This window comes from Colobus angolensis, unplaced genomic scaffold (assembly GCF_000951035.1).
Source record: "Colobus angolensis palliatus isolate OR3802 unplaced genomic scaffold, Cang.pa_1.0 Scaffold17, whole genome shotgun sequence".
NCBI lineage: Eukaryota > Metazoa > Chordata > Mammalia > Primates > Cercopithecidae > Colobus > Colobus angolensis.
In genome coordinates this window covers 6912419-6932470 of record NW_012114821.1, presented here as the reverse complement: position 1 = coordinate 6932470, position 20052 = coordinate 6912419, and the positions used below count along the sequence as shown (strand labels likewise).

Genomic DNA, 20052 nt, shown 5'->3' with positions numbered 1-20052 from the left:
TTGTGTTATAAACAATCCAATTACCCTCTTTTAGTTATTTTCAAACGGACAATTATTATTGACTATAGTCACCCTGTTGTGCTATCAAATAGTAGGACTTATTCTTTCTAACTTATTTTGTACCCATTAACCATCTCCACCTCCCTCTCACCACCCCCCACCCCATATCACTTTTTTTTTTTTTAACGAAATACCATTACCCAATTTGGTGATGGTAGGGACCACTCATATGATCATCTCCTCAAGTAGTATTGTGCATGGACTATGGTGCACATGTGATAGTCTTCACTGACAGCCACTGGTTGAGTGACCCTTTAATCTATGAGACTTTGGTCTGAATGACGTATAGTTGCTTCCACAACCTCAAGTCATCTTCTAAGATGTGAAGAAGATGTTGCAAGGTGGATAGCGCACGCTGCTTGAAGTCAAACATTCTGACCTTCTTATTTGTCAGCTGTGTGTACTTGGGCAAAAAACTTAGCTTGGGGCCTTGGTTTCTTCATGCTACAGAAGTTATACAGAGTCTTGGGGACGTTTTGAGGATAAACCGGATAATGTATAAAAGTTATGACACATGGTAGGATTACTTATTATTGTTATCTAATTGGGATATACATATCCTGTAAAAATAACTTCAAGATTTATTGAAATATTTGAACTGATGGTCATTTTCTATGTATGTGTCAGGCTCTCTCATTAGCTGGTAAACACCTCGATGGCAAGGGCTCTATCATTTCATCTTAGTGTTTCTAGAGCCGAAAACAATAGCGTATGCAAACTAGTGTCCTTGGGAATGAGTAGATGACCAAATAAAGCATGTATAGATGTGCCTTAGGAATATGGAAAAGCTAGGGATTCCAAAAATCTGGGCTGAACACAATAACTAAATGTCCATATACAGAGATGGTTTGGAAAGGAGGTTATATTGAGCTGGAACTTGTATAGCACAGAATTTTCAAGAGAGATGCTAGGTGGAACAGGGCCAAGAATTGTCTGATGAGTGAGAGCAAAAAGAAACTGGGGGGGTTTTAAACAGGGAAGCAAGGTGGTCACGACAACCTTTTTGGGTAGTAACTCCATTAATAGTGTTAATGACAGGTTAGAGACAAGGCTATACTTGTAGTGGTGACGATTTAGTTGGCATCGGCTAGATACAAAGAACCCTACTACCTTCTCTGCATATATTAATTAATGCCATACACTTTCAGATTCACCCACGAAACAGACTTTGTCACCACCATTTTATAGGCCATACAATGTTGGGTTGGGGGATGTTTCCAAGTCCTCAGAATTCATAAACGGCAGAGCATGGCTTCAAATTAAGGTCTGACCCCAAAGCCAGATCCTCAGTACTTCCCTGTCCCTGCCTTTTTGTCAGCATGAGTCTTACTGCTGAATGTGGGGGTGACATCCTATGATTCTTGATGACTGGTTTGAGGAAAAGTTTTCCCTTTGAGAATTTGTGTCAGTCCATACAGACTTTGGATGAAGGCATGTTGACTGTTTGCTCAAAGCAAACATCATCACAAGGCAGTGTGCACTCTCAGACTGGAACAAACACCCATGAATATAAATGTGCTAGAAGAAAGGAACTCCCTGATCAGGACAAATTATCAGGCAATATTCTTTCTTCTTTATCTTTATGCTTCCAACATAGCATCTTATAAAACCTGGAGAGGAGGTTTCTTTCTGGCCAGACTGTGTAACAATGAGCTGCAACATTTGGATGGAGGTACAAGAGATATTTCTCATCAACTACATAAATGAGGTGGAACTTGGAAGACCACAGTCAGGCTCAGTCTGAAAGGTACTCTCGCTCTCTTGCAATCCCCAACTCTAATTTTACCATCCCAAAGGCACTGTAGAGCACACATTTAATCACATATCCTTGCACCCCAAAAAGGAACCAGCTTCCCCAAAATCTACATTTCTTCTCTTTACTAACATCAGAAGACCATTTGCTTTTCCTCAGAAACTACCCTGGGGCCCCACCTTGCCCACCAGGTTTGGATTGTAGCCATGTCTTCTCCATGGAGCACTTGCTGGATAAAGTAATTACACTTCATTCTAAGCATAGCTCCTGTGGGATTCAGAGCAGAAAAATACTTAGCACCTGAGCATCAGGTATCATGCCTATCAGGAACACCCCTGGCAAACGCAGAATCCTGGTTGGCATCATGCCCAGTCTGTCCACAGCTGCCCGAAGGCAGGATCTAGGAGACTGGTGGTTACCAAGTGTAAGGTTTTATTACTGATGAGACCTTAGAGATCCTAGACATCATTACAAGACAGTATGCATCCACCTGAGAGATCTAATTCGCTTCATCCAAACCATGCCCAGACCTGTCCGTAGAGTAACTGCAATTAAGTGACCCTCAAGCATATGTAGTCATAAGATTATGCCCTCATCCATATCTGAATTATGTACCTAAATACGCACCTTCCTTGAAACCACAGAAAGCTAGCCTTAAGAGCTAGAAGCTTGTAAGAATATTCCTAATCTTCAGGATGGGTGGTCTCCAACTATTAATGATTTGTATGCCTATCTATAAAACCATTCTTGAGTATAAAACCCCAATATATGTATATTTACTTATAAATACTACACATGTACAATTATACTCATATGTAACATGTATTATAAATATAGAAAAAGGTTTTTTAAAGATGAGAGGATATAATAATCCATGTTTTAAAAATAGATATTTTATATATTAATGGATCACATAACATTTCGGGTTTTGTTTTGTTTTGTTTTTGAGATGGAGTCTTGCTCTGTCACCCAGGCTAGAGTGCAGTAGCACAATATCAGCCCACTGCAACCTCCATCTCCTGGTTCAAGCAATTCTCCTGCCTCAGCCTCCCAAGTAGCTGAAATTACACAGGCCCACCACCACTCCCAGGTGATTTTTGTATTTTTGGTAGAGATGGACTTTCACCATTTTGGCCAGGCTGATCTCAAACTCCCAAACTCAAGTGATCCACCTGCCTTGGCCTCCCAAAGTGCTGGGATTACAGGCGTGAGCCACCACACCTGGCTGATTATGTAACATTTTTCTTCTCCCAAAAAAACATTAGAGTGATTCCAAGTTCTGGTTTTAGTTTAGCCTAATTCAATATTAAACTTCAGTGGTGAACATGGATAAACAAGATGCTTCCCAAAAACATACAGATCTAGAAAAAAGGGAAGAGTATCCTAGGCTTACTGAATAGATGATTATTTTTATCCTCATTTTTCAAGCTTTTTTACAACTCAACAGGGGTCTATTCCTGTTTCAGGTGTGTTCTTTTGAAATATTTTGTTAATGGTGATTATTTTGTGTAAGACCCAATATCCATTTAGAATAAGGTGTAAACACACCTTATTTACTTATAAATACTACACATATTCTAAGTATTATACACTTATTAATATACACTAAGTAATATACACTTATTCTAAGTACTTATGCTTACAAGTCTATATATCAAATCGTTTTTAAAATATAACTAAATCACTATCTACTTATTGTTAGATAGATTAGCTTATCATCTTTAATTCTTACTGTGTGTATCAATAGGCTTTTGTAAGAAGTAGGATAAATGTGGTTGGTTCTGGTATTTCCTGGTATTTAGTATGCTTCCATTATTAATATTATCTTCAGTTCATGATTCATCATTGTATTGGACATTTTTCTATTTGTCTTTTCCTAACTCTTCATAACCAACAATATGAGGGTTAGTGAAGTTAAAACTAGAAATCAATTTAGAGCTGTATGTAACTGAGCAGTTGCACACTGCAGTATTTTGCAATGTCAGTCTGTGCTACAGACTCCCTCTTTGCTCTTGAGACCTGTTACTGAATGGGATTCTGCCATACAGGAACAGCAAGGTCGTCCACGTCAATCTGGATTCTGATTATTAGTGAAGCTTGATTTCAATGTTTTTTCTTTTTCACCAAAGCAATTGTAAGTAGACGTTCTAGTACTGTCTTTCCACATCCTGATGGCTGTCTTGTGCACCCTGGGGAGAATGCAGCCCACTTTGCCCCTTAAGTAATAAAATAATATAAAATAATACATGATTTTGAATGAGAGAAGCTTAGCCTCAGCTCCTCACTCTGCTATATTACAGCTATGTACTGTTCTACTTCCCTAATCCCAAGTTATCTATCTGGTAAATGAAGATACTGCTCAGTTCTATGGTTTGTTATGAAGAGTCAGGAAAAGACAAATAAGAAAAATGTCTAATACCATGATGGAAACCTGACATTATCAAAATCGCTTGCTTTTCTTGTAAATGTGAACCTGAAAAGCAGAGTGGAGTGGTGCGAAAGTAGCAACCAGAAGCAGTAGCACAGCCTGGACTCAGGAGTACTGGCCCCAAGCCCAGGGCTCCTATCAGTATACAATGTGACTTCTGATCAAATGACATGTGGACCACTGGCAACAGGACTTTGAGAAGGATGCACAGATCTTTGCCTCATTAAAGCTCAGCCTCTGTGAATGCTGCCCAGAACCCCTCCTCATATGCCTCCTTCCCTGAAACAGAAAGCTGGTCTCAGAACCATTTCCCATTCTTCTCACTGCCTGGGGTTCAGGACACCCACCAAAACCACTCAACCTCACCAAATTACATCCTCAAGTAAGTAGGGGCCATAGTACACAAGAGGCACTTGAAGCATTAAACTCAGGGTTATCTTTTCACAACTGGAGTCTAATCTTGGAGGTAGATTATTTAAATGTACATGGATTCTTAGTCTTCTATCTAGAGTTGGTATCTACGTCTTCATTTTGAAGCTGGACTGACCTTGTGACTTGCTTTGGTTGGTGGAATGTATTAGAAAAACAACTGTATGCATTCCAAGACTGAACAACAGGAGCTTTTGTGTGTTTCCCCTCTTGATAGCCCAGGAACCTAGTCTGCTGGAGGATGAGAGGCCACAAGGAGAAGCACAACAGCCCAGCTGGGAGCCCCAGACCTGTGAGTGAGCCCAGTGAGATCATCCAAGTCACATCTAACTCAGTAGAACCGACCAACTGAGCCCAGTCCAAACTACTTACTCATGAGCTAAACTAAGTTGTTGTTTTTAAGCCATTAAGTTTTAGAAAAGTCTGTTATGCAACAAAAGCAAAAGGATAGATACCCCTTGTTTTTTATACTAATTTGCTCTATTAACTGGACACATAAAAAAAACTCAATTTCTATTAACTTTGTTTTTTGTGTGTCAGTAACATGTCAAAAGTAGTAGCAACCATCATGAGGACATGTAGTTCATGTCTGTGTTTGGTTTCTTATATAACTATTTCACATCTTGATTATTTACAATGAGCCTTGGAGGTAAGTCTATCATGAGGATTTATTAATATCACCTGCATGTGAAATGCCAAATTCAGACTGTATCCTCAAAAAGATAAAAGCAACTATATTTCTTTTTTTTTTTTTTTTGAGACGGAGTCTCGCTCTGTCACCTGGGCTGGAGTGCAGTGGCCGGATCTCAGCTCACTGCAAGCTCCGCCTCCCGGGTTCACGCCATTCTCCTGCCTCAGCCTCCTGAGTAGCTGGGACTACAGGTGCCCACCACCTCGCCTGGCTAATTTTTTGTATTTTTTAGTAGAGATGGGGTTTCACTGTGTTAGCCAGGATGGTCTCAATCTCCTGACTTCGTGATCTGCCCGTCTCGGCCTCCCAAAGTGCTGGGATTACAGGTTTGAGCCACCGCGCCCGGCCAAAAGCAACTATATTTCAATTATATAAATTGATGTTTGGAAATACCAACATTATCAGTTTTTTTAAAGATCTAGGCACAAGTGCTACAATACGTGGTTTTAAAGTAATGGTCTGCATCAGTATTGAACATACTGACTCCTTTTTACCACAGCTACACAGGCAAGCTTCATTTTCCGTCAATTCACTTCCCTTTAAAAGTGACATATTTAATAGAAAGAGCCACTGAGAAGAGAGTAGGCACAACGGAGTGCAGGAGGGAGGAGATGAATTAGCACTTTCTAGTCTCTGTCAATATGTGGTTTATTTTCAGATGCAATAAAGGTTTGGATTTTTGACTTGGCAGGAAAACACAATGAAAATCTTTTCCTCATTAGTACCAAATTTCCTACAATCTGACTTCCCCACCTCCACTTTCTTCCATGGAAAGAAACAAACATACACACACACACAGACACACACACACAGAAATACAAATTGTAAAGCATACTTACCCTCTCTGAAAGAGATCCACATTATAAAATTTATGTAGCTCTACAGAAAACTCAACCGTTCCTTGTATTTCAGACATGATCTTTTTGGCTCATTACCTGAAAAACAAGAGAGAAATTAACAGCTTGAGATCACATCAGCCACTCAGAGAGAATCTGGCTTTTACAACAGGAAACCAATCTGACCAACAGGACCAACAGGAGTAGCATGTGTCCACTGAACGTCACCACTCAGGGTTCCTTATATGGAAGAAGACACAGAGAGACAAAATGACTTGCCTACTGTCACAGCTTCTACCTGGAAGGGCCAGGAGGCAGACCCAGGTGTCCTAACTTCAAAGCTGAGCTGGTCCCCTGCCCTTTCCTATCTGTCAGTACCGTGGAGACAACAACATCCTGGCCAAGAGCACATCCTTCATGGCCAAAGGCACAAGAATCCCTGCTCTACCACTTTTCAGCTGTGTGACCTTGAGCAAGTCACTGAACTTCCCTCATCTTCAGTGTTCTCATCTGTAACGTGAGGACTGGTAATAGCACATAACTTTGATAGATGGTGGGAAGAGAAAATAAATATGCCACATTGAGCACTTTGCATGGTCATTTGTGTAGTAAATACTCAATAAGTTGTAGCTACCACTGATAATAATAATTTTAAATGATTTTATAATTGATATTATAAATGCAGTCTTGTAAAGACTAAAGGTGGCTGGAGCGATATCAAGCATGGCACATAGAGCATGTGGGTGCTGCTGCCAGGTAGATGTTTAACCCAACTTGACAGGTTGCTAATTCTCCAATTAGTTGTTACTGGGGGTCAGTAAGAAGAGGGTTGAATGGAAAAGATGGGAGGAAAAAAAAACATTAAAACAGTCCAAGTCTGGGATGAGAAATAAGCCAAGAGGTACATTTAAAAGCAGGTTGGGTTTTCTGAGAATATCAAAGCCTCTAGATACCAGGAATGTGATGAAAGGGAAAGAAGTTTACTTGTACTGAGCACCTACTATATTCTTGGTGTTACATAAACTATTCCATGTAAGTTTCCTGATTTTTTCCAACAAGAATTTTGTATTATTCTTGCCCCATTTTGCATGCAAGAAAAAAGGACCAGAGAAGCTCTGACCTGGAGCCACTTTCTAACTCTGGAATGTGATGGTGGTGTGGCCTTTGGTAAGACCCTCCCATTCTCCAAGCCTGCTTACTACCATGCATACCAGGGATAATGCAAGCTACTGAGTAGACTCCTGATAGAATAAGAGGTAATGACTTGCAATATACCTGGCACCTAGCAGGATCTCAAGACCTGGTATGACCTCTGGGAAGGGAGAGAAGGAGAAGAGGGGAAAGGAAGGGAACACGTCGGTCTGTCACCTGGCAACTTGTGATTCAACTTGGATCTCCTTCCAAAGCCCCTCTTTCTGCCCCCAGATGCCTCAGGGACCAGAACATTCTTGTGGTTCAGAGCGCAACTTCACTGCAGTTAACAGGGTCAGGCTAGGCCAGATCCCACAGATAAGAGCAGGAGGGATTAACTGGACCTTAACTGCATCGCAGCTCAGGCAAATGTTTCATCCAGGCAACACTTCTAGGGATTCATAAGGCTGCATACCAAATTAAAATCCTTAGAACCAACCTCTATAAATTCTGCAAGACAGAATTTCAATCTGGCAAACATGGAAAGGCCTGGCTCACAAACTGTGCCAAAAACCCATTTCCCTAATGAAGAGCCATGGAGGTGCACCCTGACCCTGCCCAACACACCGGAGCCAGTCAAGGTCAGAACCCCAGGTTCAATTTTAATCCCAAGTCATTTCCAGTCAAAGTCGGATGGAGGGGCAAGCAAATGAAAGCCACTCTGTGCTTCCCTTCATAATCATATTAAATGTCAACAGCTGCATTGTCCTCATTTTCTCATCACCCCACTGAGTCTGAATCCTCCAAAAACTCAGAGCTGGTAAAACCATCTGACTCCTTTCTTGGAGTTGTCAGCTTTCTATTATCCCCAGTTCCTCTCCTGATCTCTGATCCTGGGGAGGAGAATATATAGAAAGAGAGACAAAGGGAGAGCAGGAACAATGAACCCCAATAGTGCCAGCCTACCATATACTACACACTGATGGGGGCTCCATGCATGACTTCACACAATCCTCAAAAGCCCTCTGTATGGGTGGTATTGACCCTGAGCCACACAGACAGTGGTGCTGTGCAGGCAGAGTGCCTACCCAGGAGCCTGAGTTTTCCAGCTCCTGCACTTACTGGCAGAATGGCTGGGACCATGTTTTGGGACAGAGTTAATATTTAGAAGAAAATATTTAATGCATGGAGAATACCACACAGAACATTCTTTTCTCCTTGTAAGATGCACCATACCATGCTCTTGTTCAGGACAAATGGGATAGAGTTCTGGAACTTGTAAATAGAGACACAGTTTCTTGGTGGGAAGCTGCCTTTTCCTGTAAAACAGCATGTTAGGCATTATAACCAAACACCCATAATGCAGTGAGGAAGATGAGTTCCATGTAAAATAGTTTTTTTTGTTTGTTTGTTTTGTTTTGTTTTTGTTTTTGTTTTTTGAGATGGAGTCTCACACTGTCACCTAGGCTGGAGTGCAGTGGCTCTATCTTGGCTCACTGCAAGCTCCTTCTCCCAGGTTAACTTTCTCCCAGGTTAATTCCATTCTGCCTCAGCCTCCCAAGTAACTGGGACTATAGGTACCCGCCACCACACCTGGCTAATTCTTTGTATTTTTAGTAGAGATGGGGTTTCACTGTATTAGCCAGGATGATCTCGATCTCCTGATCTCGTGATCCGCCCACCTCAGCCTCCCAAAGTACTGGGATTACAGGCATGAGCCACTGTGCCCCACCCCATGTAAAATACTTTTAAAACTCTGTGTTGATTTTGCTGGTAACATCCTTGGCCCACTTTGTGGTCAGTAATCTAGAGCCATTTGCCTTGGTCTCAACCTTCTCCCCTTCTCTTTCCATCTGAGGATTAATGGGAAGGTATCACAGCAGTGGTTTTCAGGTGTGGTCCTCAGACCAGTGGTATCAGCAACATTTTGTCATGAAAAGCAAGTATTGAGTCCCATGCCAGACCTACTCAGTCAGAAACAACTCCAGGGGTGAGGTTCAGGGATCTGTGTTTTCACAAGTTCTCCAGGGAATTTAGGTGCAAACATTAATTTGAGAACCACTGGCCTAAAGACAAGGGTTTCAGCGTTAACCAGACCTGAGTTAACTTGGTTTCTTGTGAGCTGCATGACCTTGGGCCCATTCGTTAACTTCTCTGTCCCTCATTGCTAAGAGGTGAAGAGTAAGAGTACCTACCCTATAAAAGTGTCTTCATGATCAGTAGGGAGACAGTATTCAAAATGTTTAATATACTGTTTGGCATATTGTTGGAACATACTTACAACATATGCACGCAATAGACACATGACACATAACCAACACACACATCACACTCATACACACACACAGATACATACAATATGCATTGATATAGCACACACACACACAAATCTTCATCACACACACAAGATGCCCATGACACATACCCAGCACACACTGGGTGCTGAAAAGACTGTCCAGGAAAGCCCGTTCTCTGCCTCTGTAGGACTGAGCTCAGGGGCAAGGTTCTGAGAATGCATCGTGATGAGTGCAGTGAGAAGTGTCAGCATACGTCATGCTCATGAGGAGGACAGGACATGATTCAGATCTCCGTCCCCAGCACATCAGCAACCACACCTTGGGTAGACCAGTTTTCCTCGATATTTGTTCCAAGAACCTCCCATGAAATATCAGAAAACCCAGCACTCACCCTGAACATGAACATGTACCATACACACAACAACATACCCAACCCAAAACACACAGGCACCATCTGCACACACACCACAGACATCTCTTCTGCACTAACTTCCTACTACAACCAGCACCACCCACCATTCTAGTGAACTCAGTCATTCTGCTGCATTTGGTGTGACTCTGAAAAGCTCACCTTCAAACCTGCACTTCCTGAAAGCTGTGTGTCCAGGCACTGTGGCACTCTACAGCATACGGAGCTTACGAGCAGACCTTGCCCTCATGATGCTCAGGGACTGGGAAAGGGTGATTCAGTGACAATCACAATGCCCGTGATGACAGCTTGGGAAGAGGGGGGACCTGGGTCTTTGGCAGTCACGTATGGCCTCCCTGGGAAGGCTGGCTTCTGAATGAGGAGGCCTTTGCCACGCCTCAGTCCAGGGCCATCAGTGCATATCTCTTCTGTTCAGAAAGTGAAGAGGGTAACCTCAGCAGGTCATCTCAACTTCAGCTCACCTGAAGTCGACACACCTGCCCTTGGTACTGCCCTTCACTGTGTAATCTCCCTGGGCCCCTGGTTACTGCCTGGTCCTCACTCAGGCAGCAGCACCCACAGCTTACACCTGTGTGCAGACAGCTTGCCCCGGTACACCACATTTAGGCAAACATACCTAGAGAAGAGGATGGAGAGAGGGGCAGGATGGGAAGGTCCCTGAAGCCTATGTCTAGAGATTAACACAGGCATCCTCAGATTAGCCTTCCTTGTGGACAGAGGAGAGAACAGCCTGTCTCTGAAACAATATCCATACAGGCTCCAGAACAAGACTCCTGGGTCTCAATGGCCCTGGGTGACCTTGGAGTCATTATTATCTTCCTGGGCCTCTTTTTCCTTGTTTGTTAAGTGAGGATAATAATAATACCTACTTCCTGGAGTATTGCAATAATTAAAGCTATTAACATACAAAAGGCACTCAAAATAGAGACTGGCATGTGATAAACTTTCAATACACGCATGCTATGTTTAGCTTTGTTATAGAAGACAGAACTAGGAGACAGGATAAAAGAAAATGCAGTGAAATTACAGCTTTGTTTGGTTTTCATTCACTAAAAAAAAAATCTTGATCAAGTGCCCCTTGCTGACCTGCCCTGTTCTGGGAGCTTTCTAGCCACCCCAGCTGCCCAACAATGGACCAGTCTACGTTACGAAGCAATGAACTCCCTCATCATTGGGAGTGTGCAGACAGATGATGAGGTCCCACTTTTCCGGGAAAGCCCCTGCCTTGAGTTTAAACAACAATTAAATTCCCCTTTGTCCACAAGATTCTAAGATCTCATTACCCTAAGCAGGCCATGTTTGTATTTGATTGATGAGGAGCAAAAGAGGCAGAGGGTAGACCAGAGAACCAGAAGGTGATGTCACAGGACCTCCGTTCAGATTTGATTTCTGCCACTTAATAAGTTGACTAGGACATGACTTCATCTCTTTGAGTCCAGGCTTCTGCATCTGCACCTGGAGGGAAACACCTACCTCAGAGGATGATACAGAATGGTAACTAATTAAACCAACTTTTGTAAAGTATTAAAAATGTTCTCATTGTCAATAGGATATTGTTAGAGCACAGAAAAATATTTTAGAAACATAGCATGTTACTTTTCTTCCTTAAGAAGGAGATGACTGGGCTATAAGTCCCTAAAAAGGAGTCATTGTCTGTTTATGAATTTCTGAGCACTCCACACCCAACCTGGCATCTGGTAAACAGCAGAGGTTCATGAATACTATGGAATTAAGGAATAAATGGTAACATGAGACAACAGACTCTGGGCCAGAGTGTGAGTATGAAAGAGGAACAGAATTCAGCAAGGAAAACAAAGCAACAGAAAATAAGACCAAAAGCATCTAAGAGTTGAAACAGTGATGCTGGTTATGGCAGATAAAGCAAGTTCTTTGTCACTAGAGATATCCAAAAAGGGGCTGTCCAAGAAAGCCCTTTCTCCACCTCTGTCAGACTGAGTTCGACTGAGGATACACAGTGATGAGTGCACTGAGAGGTGCCAACATGCATCATGCTTAGGAGGAGGGCAGGACACGATTCAGATCTCCATCCACAGCTTATCAGCAACCACACTCTGGGTGAACCAGCTTTCCCCAATATTCGTTCCAAGAACCTCCCACAAAAGAACAACCTGGGAAAATTAACAACAACAACAACAACAAAAACCCAGATTATTGAGTCCTACACTCAGATCTCCTTATCAGACTCCAAGACAGGATCTAGGAACACAAAGGCTAACGTCTGATCCCACTGCTGCATCTGCCTCTAACGCTTGTAAAAACTGTGCTTGTAAATCATAGCTGAGCAGAATGCATCTATGTCCCATTTGTGTGGCTGAATGAGGACAAGAAATCACCTCTGAGAAGAACTACGAGCTGATTATTTTGTCAAAAATCAAATTCCTTTTCTTTTAGAGCTACAAAAATTGTCTAGATTTATAAACTACCATGTAAAATGCAGAGTCTACATGGCACCTGGAATGGAGCCTCCATAGTCTGTCCGTCTGTCTCTCTCTCTCTCTCTCTTTCTCCCTCTGTGTGTGTGTGTGTGTGTGTGTGTGTGTGTGTGTGTATGTGTGTATGTATGTAGGTCAGGTTTTGGAATAGACCAGCCAGGATCCAGATATCAACATTACAATCTACCTAAAGTTAAAAAACTCCATAAACCTCAGTCTCCTCCTCTGTAAAACAACAAATAGATCTTTATCCCCAACACATAACACAGAAGGTTGACAACAGATGTCAGGCCCAGACCTTCCATAACACATAAAGTTGAAGCCACCAAGAATAAATGTTAATACATCTAGTTAATTGTATGAGTGTTTCATTTTGAATTTTCTTTTTACTGTCATCATCATATTTCACTGAGCCTTTTCTTTCTGCATGTGTGTTGGTTTCCCTCCAGTTTTTCATCATTATTATCCAGAATGGCGTATTCAAAGACATTCAAAACTGAGCAACATGGTGGGGATGGGGGAAAGTCTGTCTTCTCTGTTCCAAAATTGTGACCTGCAGGTCTTTCTCCCAGCAACAGGATATGGAGATGGCATTCCCTCTTGCATTAAAGGAATCTGGAGAGACCTCAAAATTGTGGAAGACTGTTGTCACTTACTCGGTTGTCTGGGCATCAACTGGGTTCAGCCTTCAGTCCTTCTTTTTTTGTTTGCTTGTTTTATTTTGTTTTGAAATGGAGACTCACTATGTTGCCTAAGCTGGAGTGAGGTGGCACGATCTCGGCTCACTGCAACTTCCGCCTCCTGGGTTCAAGCGATTTCTGGCTAATTTTTGTATTTTTAGTAGAGACAGGGTTTCACTGTGTTGGCCAGGCTGGTCTCAAACTGCTGACCCCACGTGATCTGCCCACCTCAGCCTCCCAAAGTGCTAGGATTACAGGCACGAACCATTGCACCTGGCCCAGGGCCCAGTCCTTCTTCTCCCTTCCTCACAAAGACAATTAGTTGTCAGTTCTCACTATCATTATCTCCATCTCCAAAGCCACCACCCTAGAAATGCTGATCACTATTCTCTTTAATGATTATTCCCACCTCTTCCATGTGCCTCTCTCTGCTCCAGCTTCATCACCTTCTGTGCATTCTCCACCTCTCACTGCAGTGGCCTATCTTGAGCACCAAGAAGCTCATGATCTGCATATCTCAAAAGTTTTCAGTGGTTTCTCTGGCCCTTGGCAAGATTCAAGAGGCATTGTACACTCCATCAACTTCTTAATTCTCCAGGTACAATGCTTTATCCTCCCTCCCATGCCAAAACTGAGCTTTAATCTATTTCCTTTAGTTCTACAACATGTGATCTTTCAAAGATTCCATCTCCGTATAAGTATCAGAGAGAACATCAATGCATTAGGGTGGCACTGAGGATTAAAGATAATCACATACATAAAGAACTTCAGTCATTGCCTATAAAACTGTCAATCACTCATCATCACTAGCAATCACTATTTTTATTTCCACCTCCAACATAGTTGGCAGAAATTCAAAAGGTCCCTCATATCCAGACCTAAAGAACTAGGCCCCCATCTTAACTTTAGAGGTTCTGGCATTTGTAGAGGCCCGAGTAAATGTTTGCACTTTTCATCACAATATATCAAAATATTAGTTTTTATTAATTAGTTTAATTAGTTATTTACATTTTTTAAAATGTACTAGAGCAGTCTCAGTTGCCTCTGAGAATGTTGGATAAAATATTAAAACTGTTTTGAAGAAATATCGTAACTCCAATACCTCATTAGATTTTGTTTGGGAAAATATTATTATACAAACATGTTTTCCTTTCAATGCAATTTTTCTTTAAAACTTCAATCTTCAGAGTATATGGTCTTTGAAAGATGAAATGAAAATAATAATTTAATCTTAATATACATCAGCATTTACTTTATGAAAAGGGAAAACAACATTAATGTTCTCAAAGGACTGTGTATCATAGAATTACAATATAGATGGGAAGGCTCAGGAAGAGATCTCTCGTGTACAGAGGAATGTAGGATAGAGAAGGGATCTATCTTAGTCTGTATTCTGCTGCTAACACAAAATACCACAGATTGAATAATTTATTAAGAACAGAAAGTTATTTGGCTCATGGTTCTGGAGGTTGGGAAGTCCAAGAGCACAGCATCTGGTGTTCCCCTGTCCATGGTAGAAGGACTGAAGGCACAAGAGAACACTCAAGACAGAGAGAGGAAACTGGACTAAACTCCCTTTCATAACAAACCCAGTCTGGAGATAACTAACCCACTCCCTCTATAACACCATTAATCTATTTATCTCTTAAAGGCTCCACATTTCAACACTGCTAGTAACAACGAAATCTCAATATGAGTTTTGGCAGAAATCATAGCAGGATACCAGAGCACACATGACCTAGCAAGTTCTTGGGATAGCCACACTCAAACACAGATTACCCTGTCAGAATGTGCTGCTTTCTCTGTAGGGTCCAAGAGAAGCAACAGAAATTACTCTCCAAAGCATGTATCTGCATTCAGTTGATGTCCTTCTCCCCAGGGGATTTACTCCACACAGCCATTCTAGCAAGGTAATAACTTCAGTTTGTTGCCTGGCGTGATCACTGCAGGGAAAATCTGCTCAGTGTTCCAGGCAAATAATCTTACTAGAGATGGAAAACTGGCGCTTCTTCATTAAGAAGGGAGGATCCCCTAAGCACTCTTTCTTGCTGTGAGAGCATCTCATCAACATTTGACTCCCAATCTTGGGTCTCACCTCTGTGTGGAAACTTGGACAAGTCACACAACATCTCTAAGCCTCACCATTCACTTGCAGAATAGGGGCCAACTTCTCACAGCACCAGGGACACAGGAAATCTGAGCCATCGACCTTCCAATCTGAGCCATTGGAAGACACAGATAGGACCTGAGCAAAGGAAGTCAAGTCACAACTGTGGTCCACAAGGATAAATATCCCAAAATAAAGATGCACAAAGAAGGCAGGCACACCTATTGGTAGTGGCTGAGACCCACTGGGTCAGCCTTCTGGGACCTGGCCAGTCCAAGCACTACAGAGGCCAATCCCTCAGCAGCTGTGCAATCTTGGAACAAGAACTTAATCTCTCTGTGCCTCAGTTTCCCCAAATGAAAGTTGTTTTGGAGTCTGGCATATGATAAATGCTTAATAAGGATAAGCTAGTATGATAAAGAAGCAAACCTAAAAATAGTTCTGTGGCAACGGCAGGAGAGGAATGATAATCCCCTTCCACCAATGAGTTACCTACACCCTCACCAACTCTGAGGTTCTTTAGGGGCCCCTGCTGATTAGGAGCAGAGGGGAGGCCAGAAATCACATCTCTGACCCTCACCCACCATAGAAAATGCAGCCCCAGGCATGCACCCCCTGAATGTTTGAAAGTATTTTCTTTCCTTCAATATAGAAATCAAAACTGGCTGTGTTTGTTTGCTTATTTTTTTTTTCACATCTAAAGACAGTGCAAATAGAAGCATCCCACACAATGCCAAGTTCCTGTTTTCTTTGGAATTCTGTGTCCCCCTTATCTTAGGCAGCATTTTAAAATTCAGGCAAGCAGGCACATAAGTTTTCACAATCTCATAAAAAGATAACTGACTCATAAACTCAGGCAGAGGGCTTGAAGTACCAAAGATGAGGAAGCTCCATTAAGGGAGCAGCAGCCAATGCCATCACTATTTGTAGCTCTCAGGCATGAAGCCTTCACCCTTTCTGCCAATGCTGGAAGCTCTGGTGACACTCACTGAGAAGTTAAACATGTGACCACAGTGAGTGGCAATTTATCTCTCTTTCCACCTGCTGAAACACATGCACACAAACAGAATCCTAAGTGTGTGTGTGTACATAAGCACATACAACAAGGAGCATACTGTCTCCAAGTTCTTTTTTTGGAGAGGCAATGTCAAATAATGGAAAGGGCAGGGGCTTCAGGGCTGCCAAATCTGGTTCACATTCTGACCATTTTACGGGTTACCCTAATCAAATTTTAGCGCCCTCACTTTCCACATCTGTAATCCTACTATAGTAATGTCTGTCTACTTGGTAGTGATTTACTTTTGGGAAGATCAACATAAATGTTTATTTTTTTCAGCAACATTATGGCTTTTCAATATATAGTGGATAATGTTAATATTAGAATAACTAATAATAACAACAAAATATATGTATGTTGTGCAATAAAAATTTTGCTTAACAAAGATAAGCTTAAATATCCAAAGAAATCCAGCCTGGAATGAACCACAGAATAACCCGATGAAGCTGAGTTGCTAGGCAAAGACATAGGCAATGTGTCCAGGGCCCAGATACCAGGACTCCAAGCTTAGGGGAAGCATACTGGATACTGAGCCCACAGCCAATGAGGCTGGATTCAGATGTAGGTTCCCATTTTCTCTGGGTCCTGAGGGAGACAGAAGTTGCATCTCTCCTCCTCGAGAAACGTAATTCAGGCAGGTAAGAATAGCACCTCACATCCATTGAGGTTGGGGGAGGTTTCAATGCAATGACAGACATAACTTGATAGTGAATACACCTTCCCTGAAAGGCACTGATTCCTTGTCCGTGGAAGAACGTCGCAGATGCCAAGTCTGCCCCAGGAGTTGAAGACAGGATTTCTGCTTTGGGATTGAGCCTTGAGTAGACATCCTCTATGCTTCCTGACAGTTTTGAGAGTCTATGAATATCACACCATCTAATTTTAAGGTTCTGCATTCATTAATGGCCATAACTATTTCAAGAGCATTTCGTTAGCCGAACAGCAGTGGACCGCACCCAATTCAAGTTGAATCACACGAAGGCATCAGCAGGCTTAGTATCAGTGGTGAGTGGTGTCTCTGTAGTGAGCCCTTTAAGGTCAGTAGCACTATATAGGTTTCTTTCCTCTTTTCTTTTCTTTTCTTTCTTTCTTTCTTTTTTTGAGACAGTCTCACTCTGCCACCCAGGTTGATGCGTAGTGGTGCGGTCTTGGCTCACTGCAACCTCTGCCTCCTGGGTTTAAGCGATTCTCCTGCCTCAGCCTCCGAGCAGCTGGGATTACAGGTGCCTGCCACCACGCCTGGCTAGCTTTTGTATTTTTAGTAGAGATGGGGTTTTGCCATGTTGGCCAGGCTGGTCTCAAACTCCTGGCCTCAGGTGATCTGCCTGCCTCAGTTTCCCAAAGTGCTGGGATTACAGATGTGAGCCACCACACCCGGCCACTATATAGGTTTTGGTACCTCATGCATCAAAGCATAGTGATCCAGTGGTCCCTATCACCACTTTGTCCACCCTGTCCTTACACAGATACGATATTTGAGGCCCAGAAGAGGGAGTGCTTTGCCCATAATCACAGAACAAATGTCCTCAGGACCCCGTCTCCAGATTTGTAGCCCATTGATCTTTAAATTCTTGGTGGTCAAAGTTTTTACATCCATGATTTCATCTGATCATAGAAAGAACCCCAAGAGGTTGAAAAAAAAAGTGACAACAAACTCTAACTTTAGATCTTCCTATAAGATTTAAAGTTCTGAGACACTGATGAACCTCAGTTATATCCACTTCCTTCCTCTTACCATGCAGATATGGGGAAATGGTTAACATCAGGGTCTCAGAACTTTAGATCTTACAGGAAGCTCAGAGATCACAGAGCTCAGGCCCTCATATTGGAGCAACAAAACACAAACACACACACACACAGAGAACACGTGCATTGTTTGGGGGCTGTTGCACAACCATCTGAGAGAAAAATCATGACCTGAAGCATCTGGGTCCTTAGAGTATGAGCTCTGCACGACTCTGCTAAACAGACCCAGTCCTCTTTCATGTGCAGCACTGACGCATATTTAACCTGAGCATAATCTAAATTCTTAGCGTGAAACAGGTGCTTCAAACTCTAGGTCCTTCTTCCTTCGCTATATCACCACCGCCCCAAACATAGCCTCTCAAAATACTCTGATCAAAGTGCTCCATTACCTCTAAACATGGTTTTATTATACCTTTGTTCAAGCTATTATCTCCACCGGAGGGCCCACCTTGCACCTCTCTGCCTGACAAGCTCCCCATCCTTAAATGTCCAATCTAGCTTTTCCAGGAAGCCCTCCCTGAACAGCCATGCCACCGCCTTCCCTAGCACAAGCCCCCAACCTCGCCTTGTGCATATCAAAATAGCCCTGAATAGGTGGTGCTCTGCAAGTATCTCTATTTTCAGGTTAGGCTGTGAGTGCCGTAAAATGAAGGACAGCCACAGAGTCTAGCAAGAAACATGGTAGAGAACAGGTATGGAATCACATTTGTGGGACAAACAGGAGAAGGAATGAAAGACTAAACAAACATAAGAGAAAATGCACATATGAATGACTGAATAAGTTCATTACTCTTCTTTCTGATCAAAGTTTTTTTGGGCACTTGGAATCCGCTCCTACTTAGGACGTTAAGACTGATAGAATTATACCCGTCTTATTTTGAATGCATCTTTGAGTTCCTTTTGTCGTCTGCGTATGTCCACTGAGGAGAGGAGGGAGGTGTGTACAATCCATCTTGCCTGAGAGCATCCCACAGAGGAACCAGCGTCGGGGGAAGGATGCAGTAACGGGTGGTGTCTCAACCACAGACGAGCCCTCTGTTTATCCTTCCTGATGCCACAACATAAACAGGAGAGGAGGTGAACGCGAGATGCGAGGCTCCCACACATGAGTCAAGGTTGGCATTTCAGACACGCTATCTGTTTGTGCCCTGGTCACGATGGTTTGGGATCCAATTTTGTTTAGCATCTGTCATTAGCTTCACAAGTGCAGCCATGACTCAGCCCGCGTCACCGTGTTCCCACACTGACCACCCACAAGATGTGCAAGCCTCCATTCCCAACCTTCTCACGCACCCCAAGTCCTGCCCTCCTCCCAGCCAAAATGGAAAACCAAGTAGGGACAAGATTTCAAGATACAGAGGACCTTAAGGATGGTCTTCAACAATGGTTTCTAAAATTTCTTGGGAACCAGAGGAACCAGGGTAATCAGTCTTCCCTGTGCTCTGCTTAATATCAATCCTCCTGAGGGGCTCCTCTTTCTCCAGGGCTACAGCTACCTCCAGGGGTGTGAATCTCACTGGGAAGGACTCTCTTGAGGGTTCAGTGGTCGGCTCATAGTCTCACAGGGATATGGAGGGTTTGGGGTGAGTAAACCACAGCAGGACATGGAGAGGCAGCTCAGTGCACAGCAAAGGGCAAAGTTTGGCACAAAACTTTCATGGTCACTAGTCCTGTTCTTTATTAATCCCTGCTTTTGTGTGGTGCCTTTATTTCTCAGTTTTCTCATCTGTGTATAGGGGCTCTGCACAGGATAATTATGAAAAACCAGGAATTTTATACACAAAGTGCATAGTGTGGCATCTGGCACCCAGAGAACACTCAGAGTAGCTGCTACTGTTCTTAACATCCTATTGTGATGGCAATAGACAATCAATGAATTGCAATTTAGAAAAAAAATAACCCTTTCATGCAGAGTTAGAAATACTTGACTCCCTCACTTATAATGAATGAACAA

The 20052-nt window shown here is 42.6% G+C and overlaps 1 protein-coding gene across 2 annotated transcripts in view; it reads right to left on the bottom strand.

The window, feature by feature from the left end:
• The window catches only part of FAM135B (family with sequence similarity 135, member B), a 298084-nt gene that overhangs the window by 239546 nt on the left and 38486 nt on the right, over nt 1-20052 (bottom strand). Inside the window, exons 1-2 of one of the 2 annotated variants that reach the window (XM_011938133.1) lie at nt 6201-6298; nt 5306-5383 (exon numbers count right to left, since the gene is read on the bottom strand). Coding sequence is in view for 1 of the 2 variants with exons in the window: in XM_011938131.1 (XP_011793521.1) it covers nt 6201-6277 (77 nt within the window). In the remaining variant the exon portion in view is untranslated. Of the gene's footprint in view, nt 1-5305; nt 5384-6200; nt 6299-20052 lie in introns of those variants that run through there. The other variant, XM_011938131.1, reaches the window with a different exon arrangement.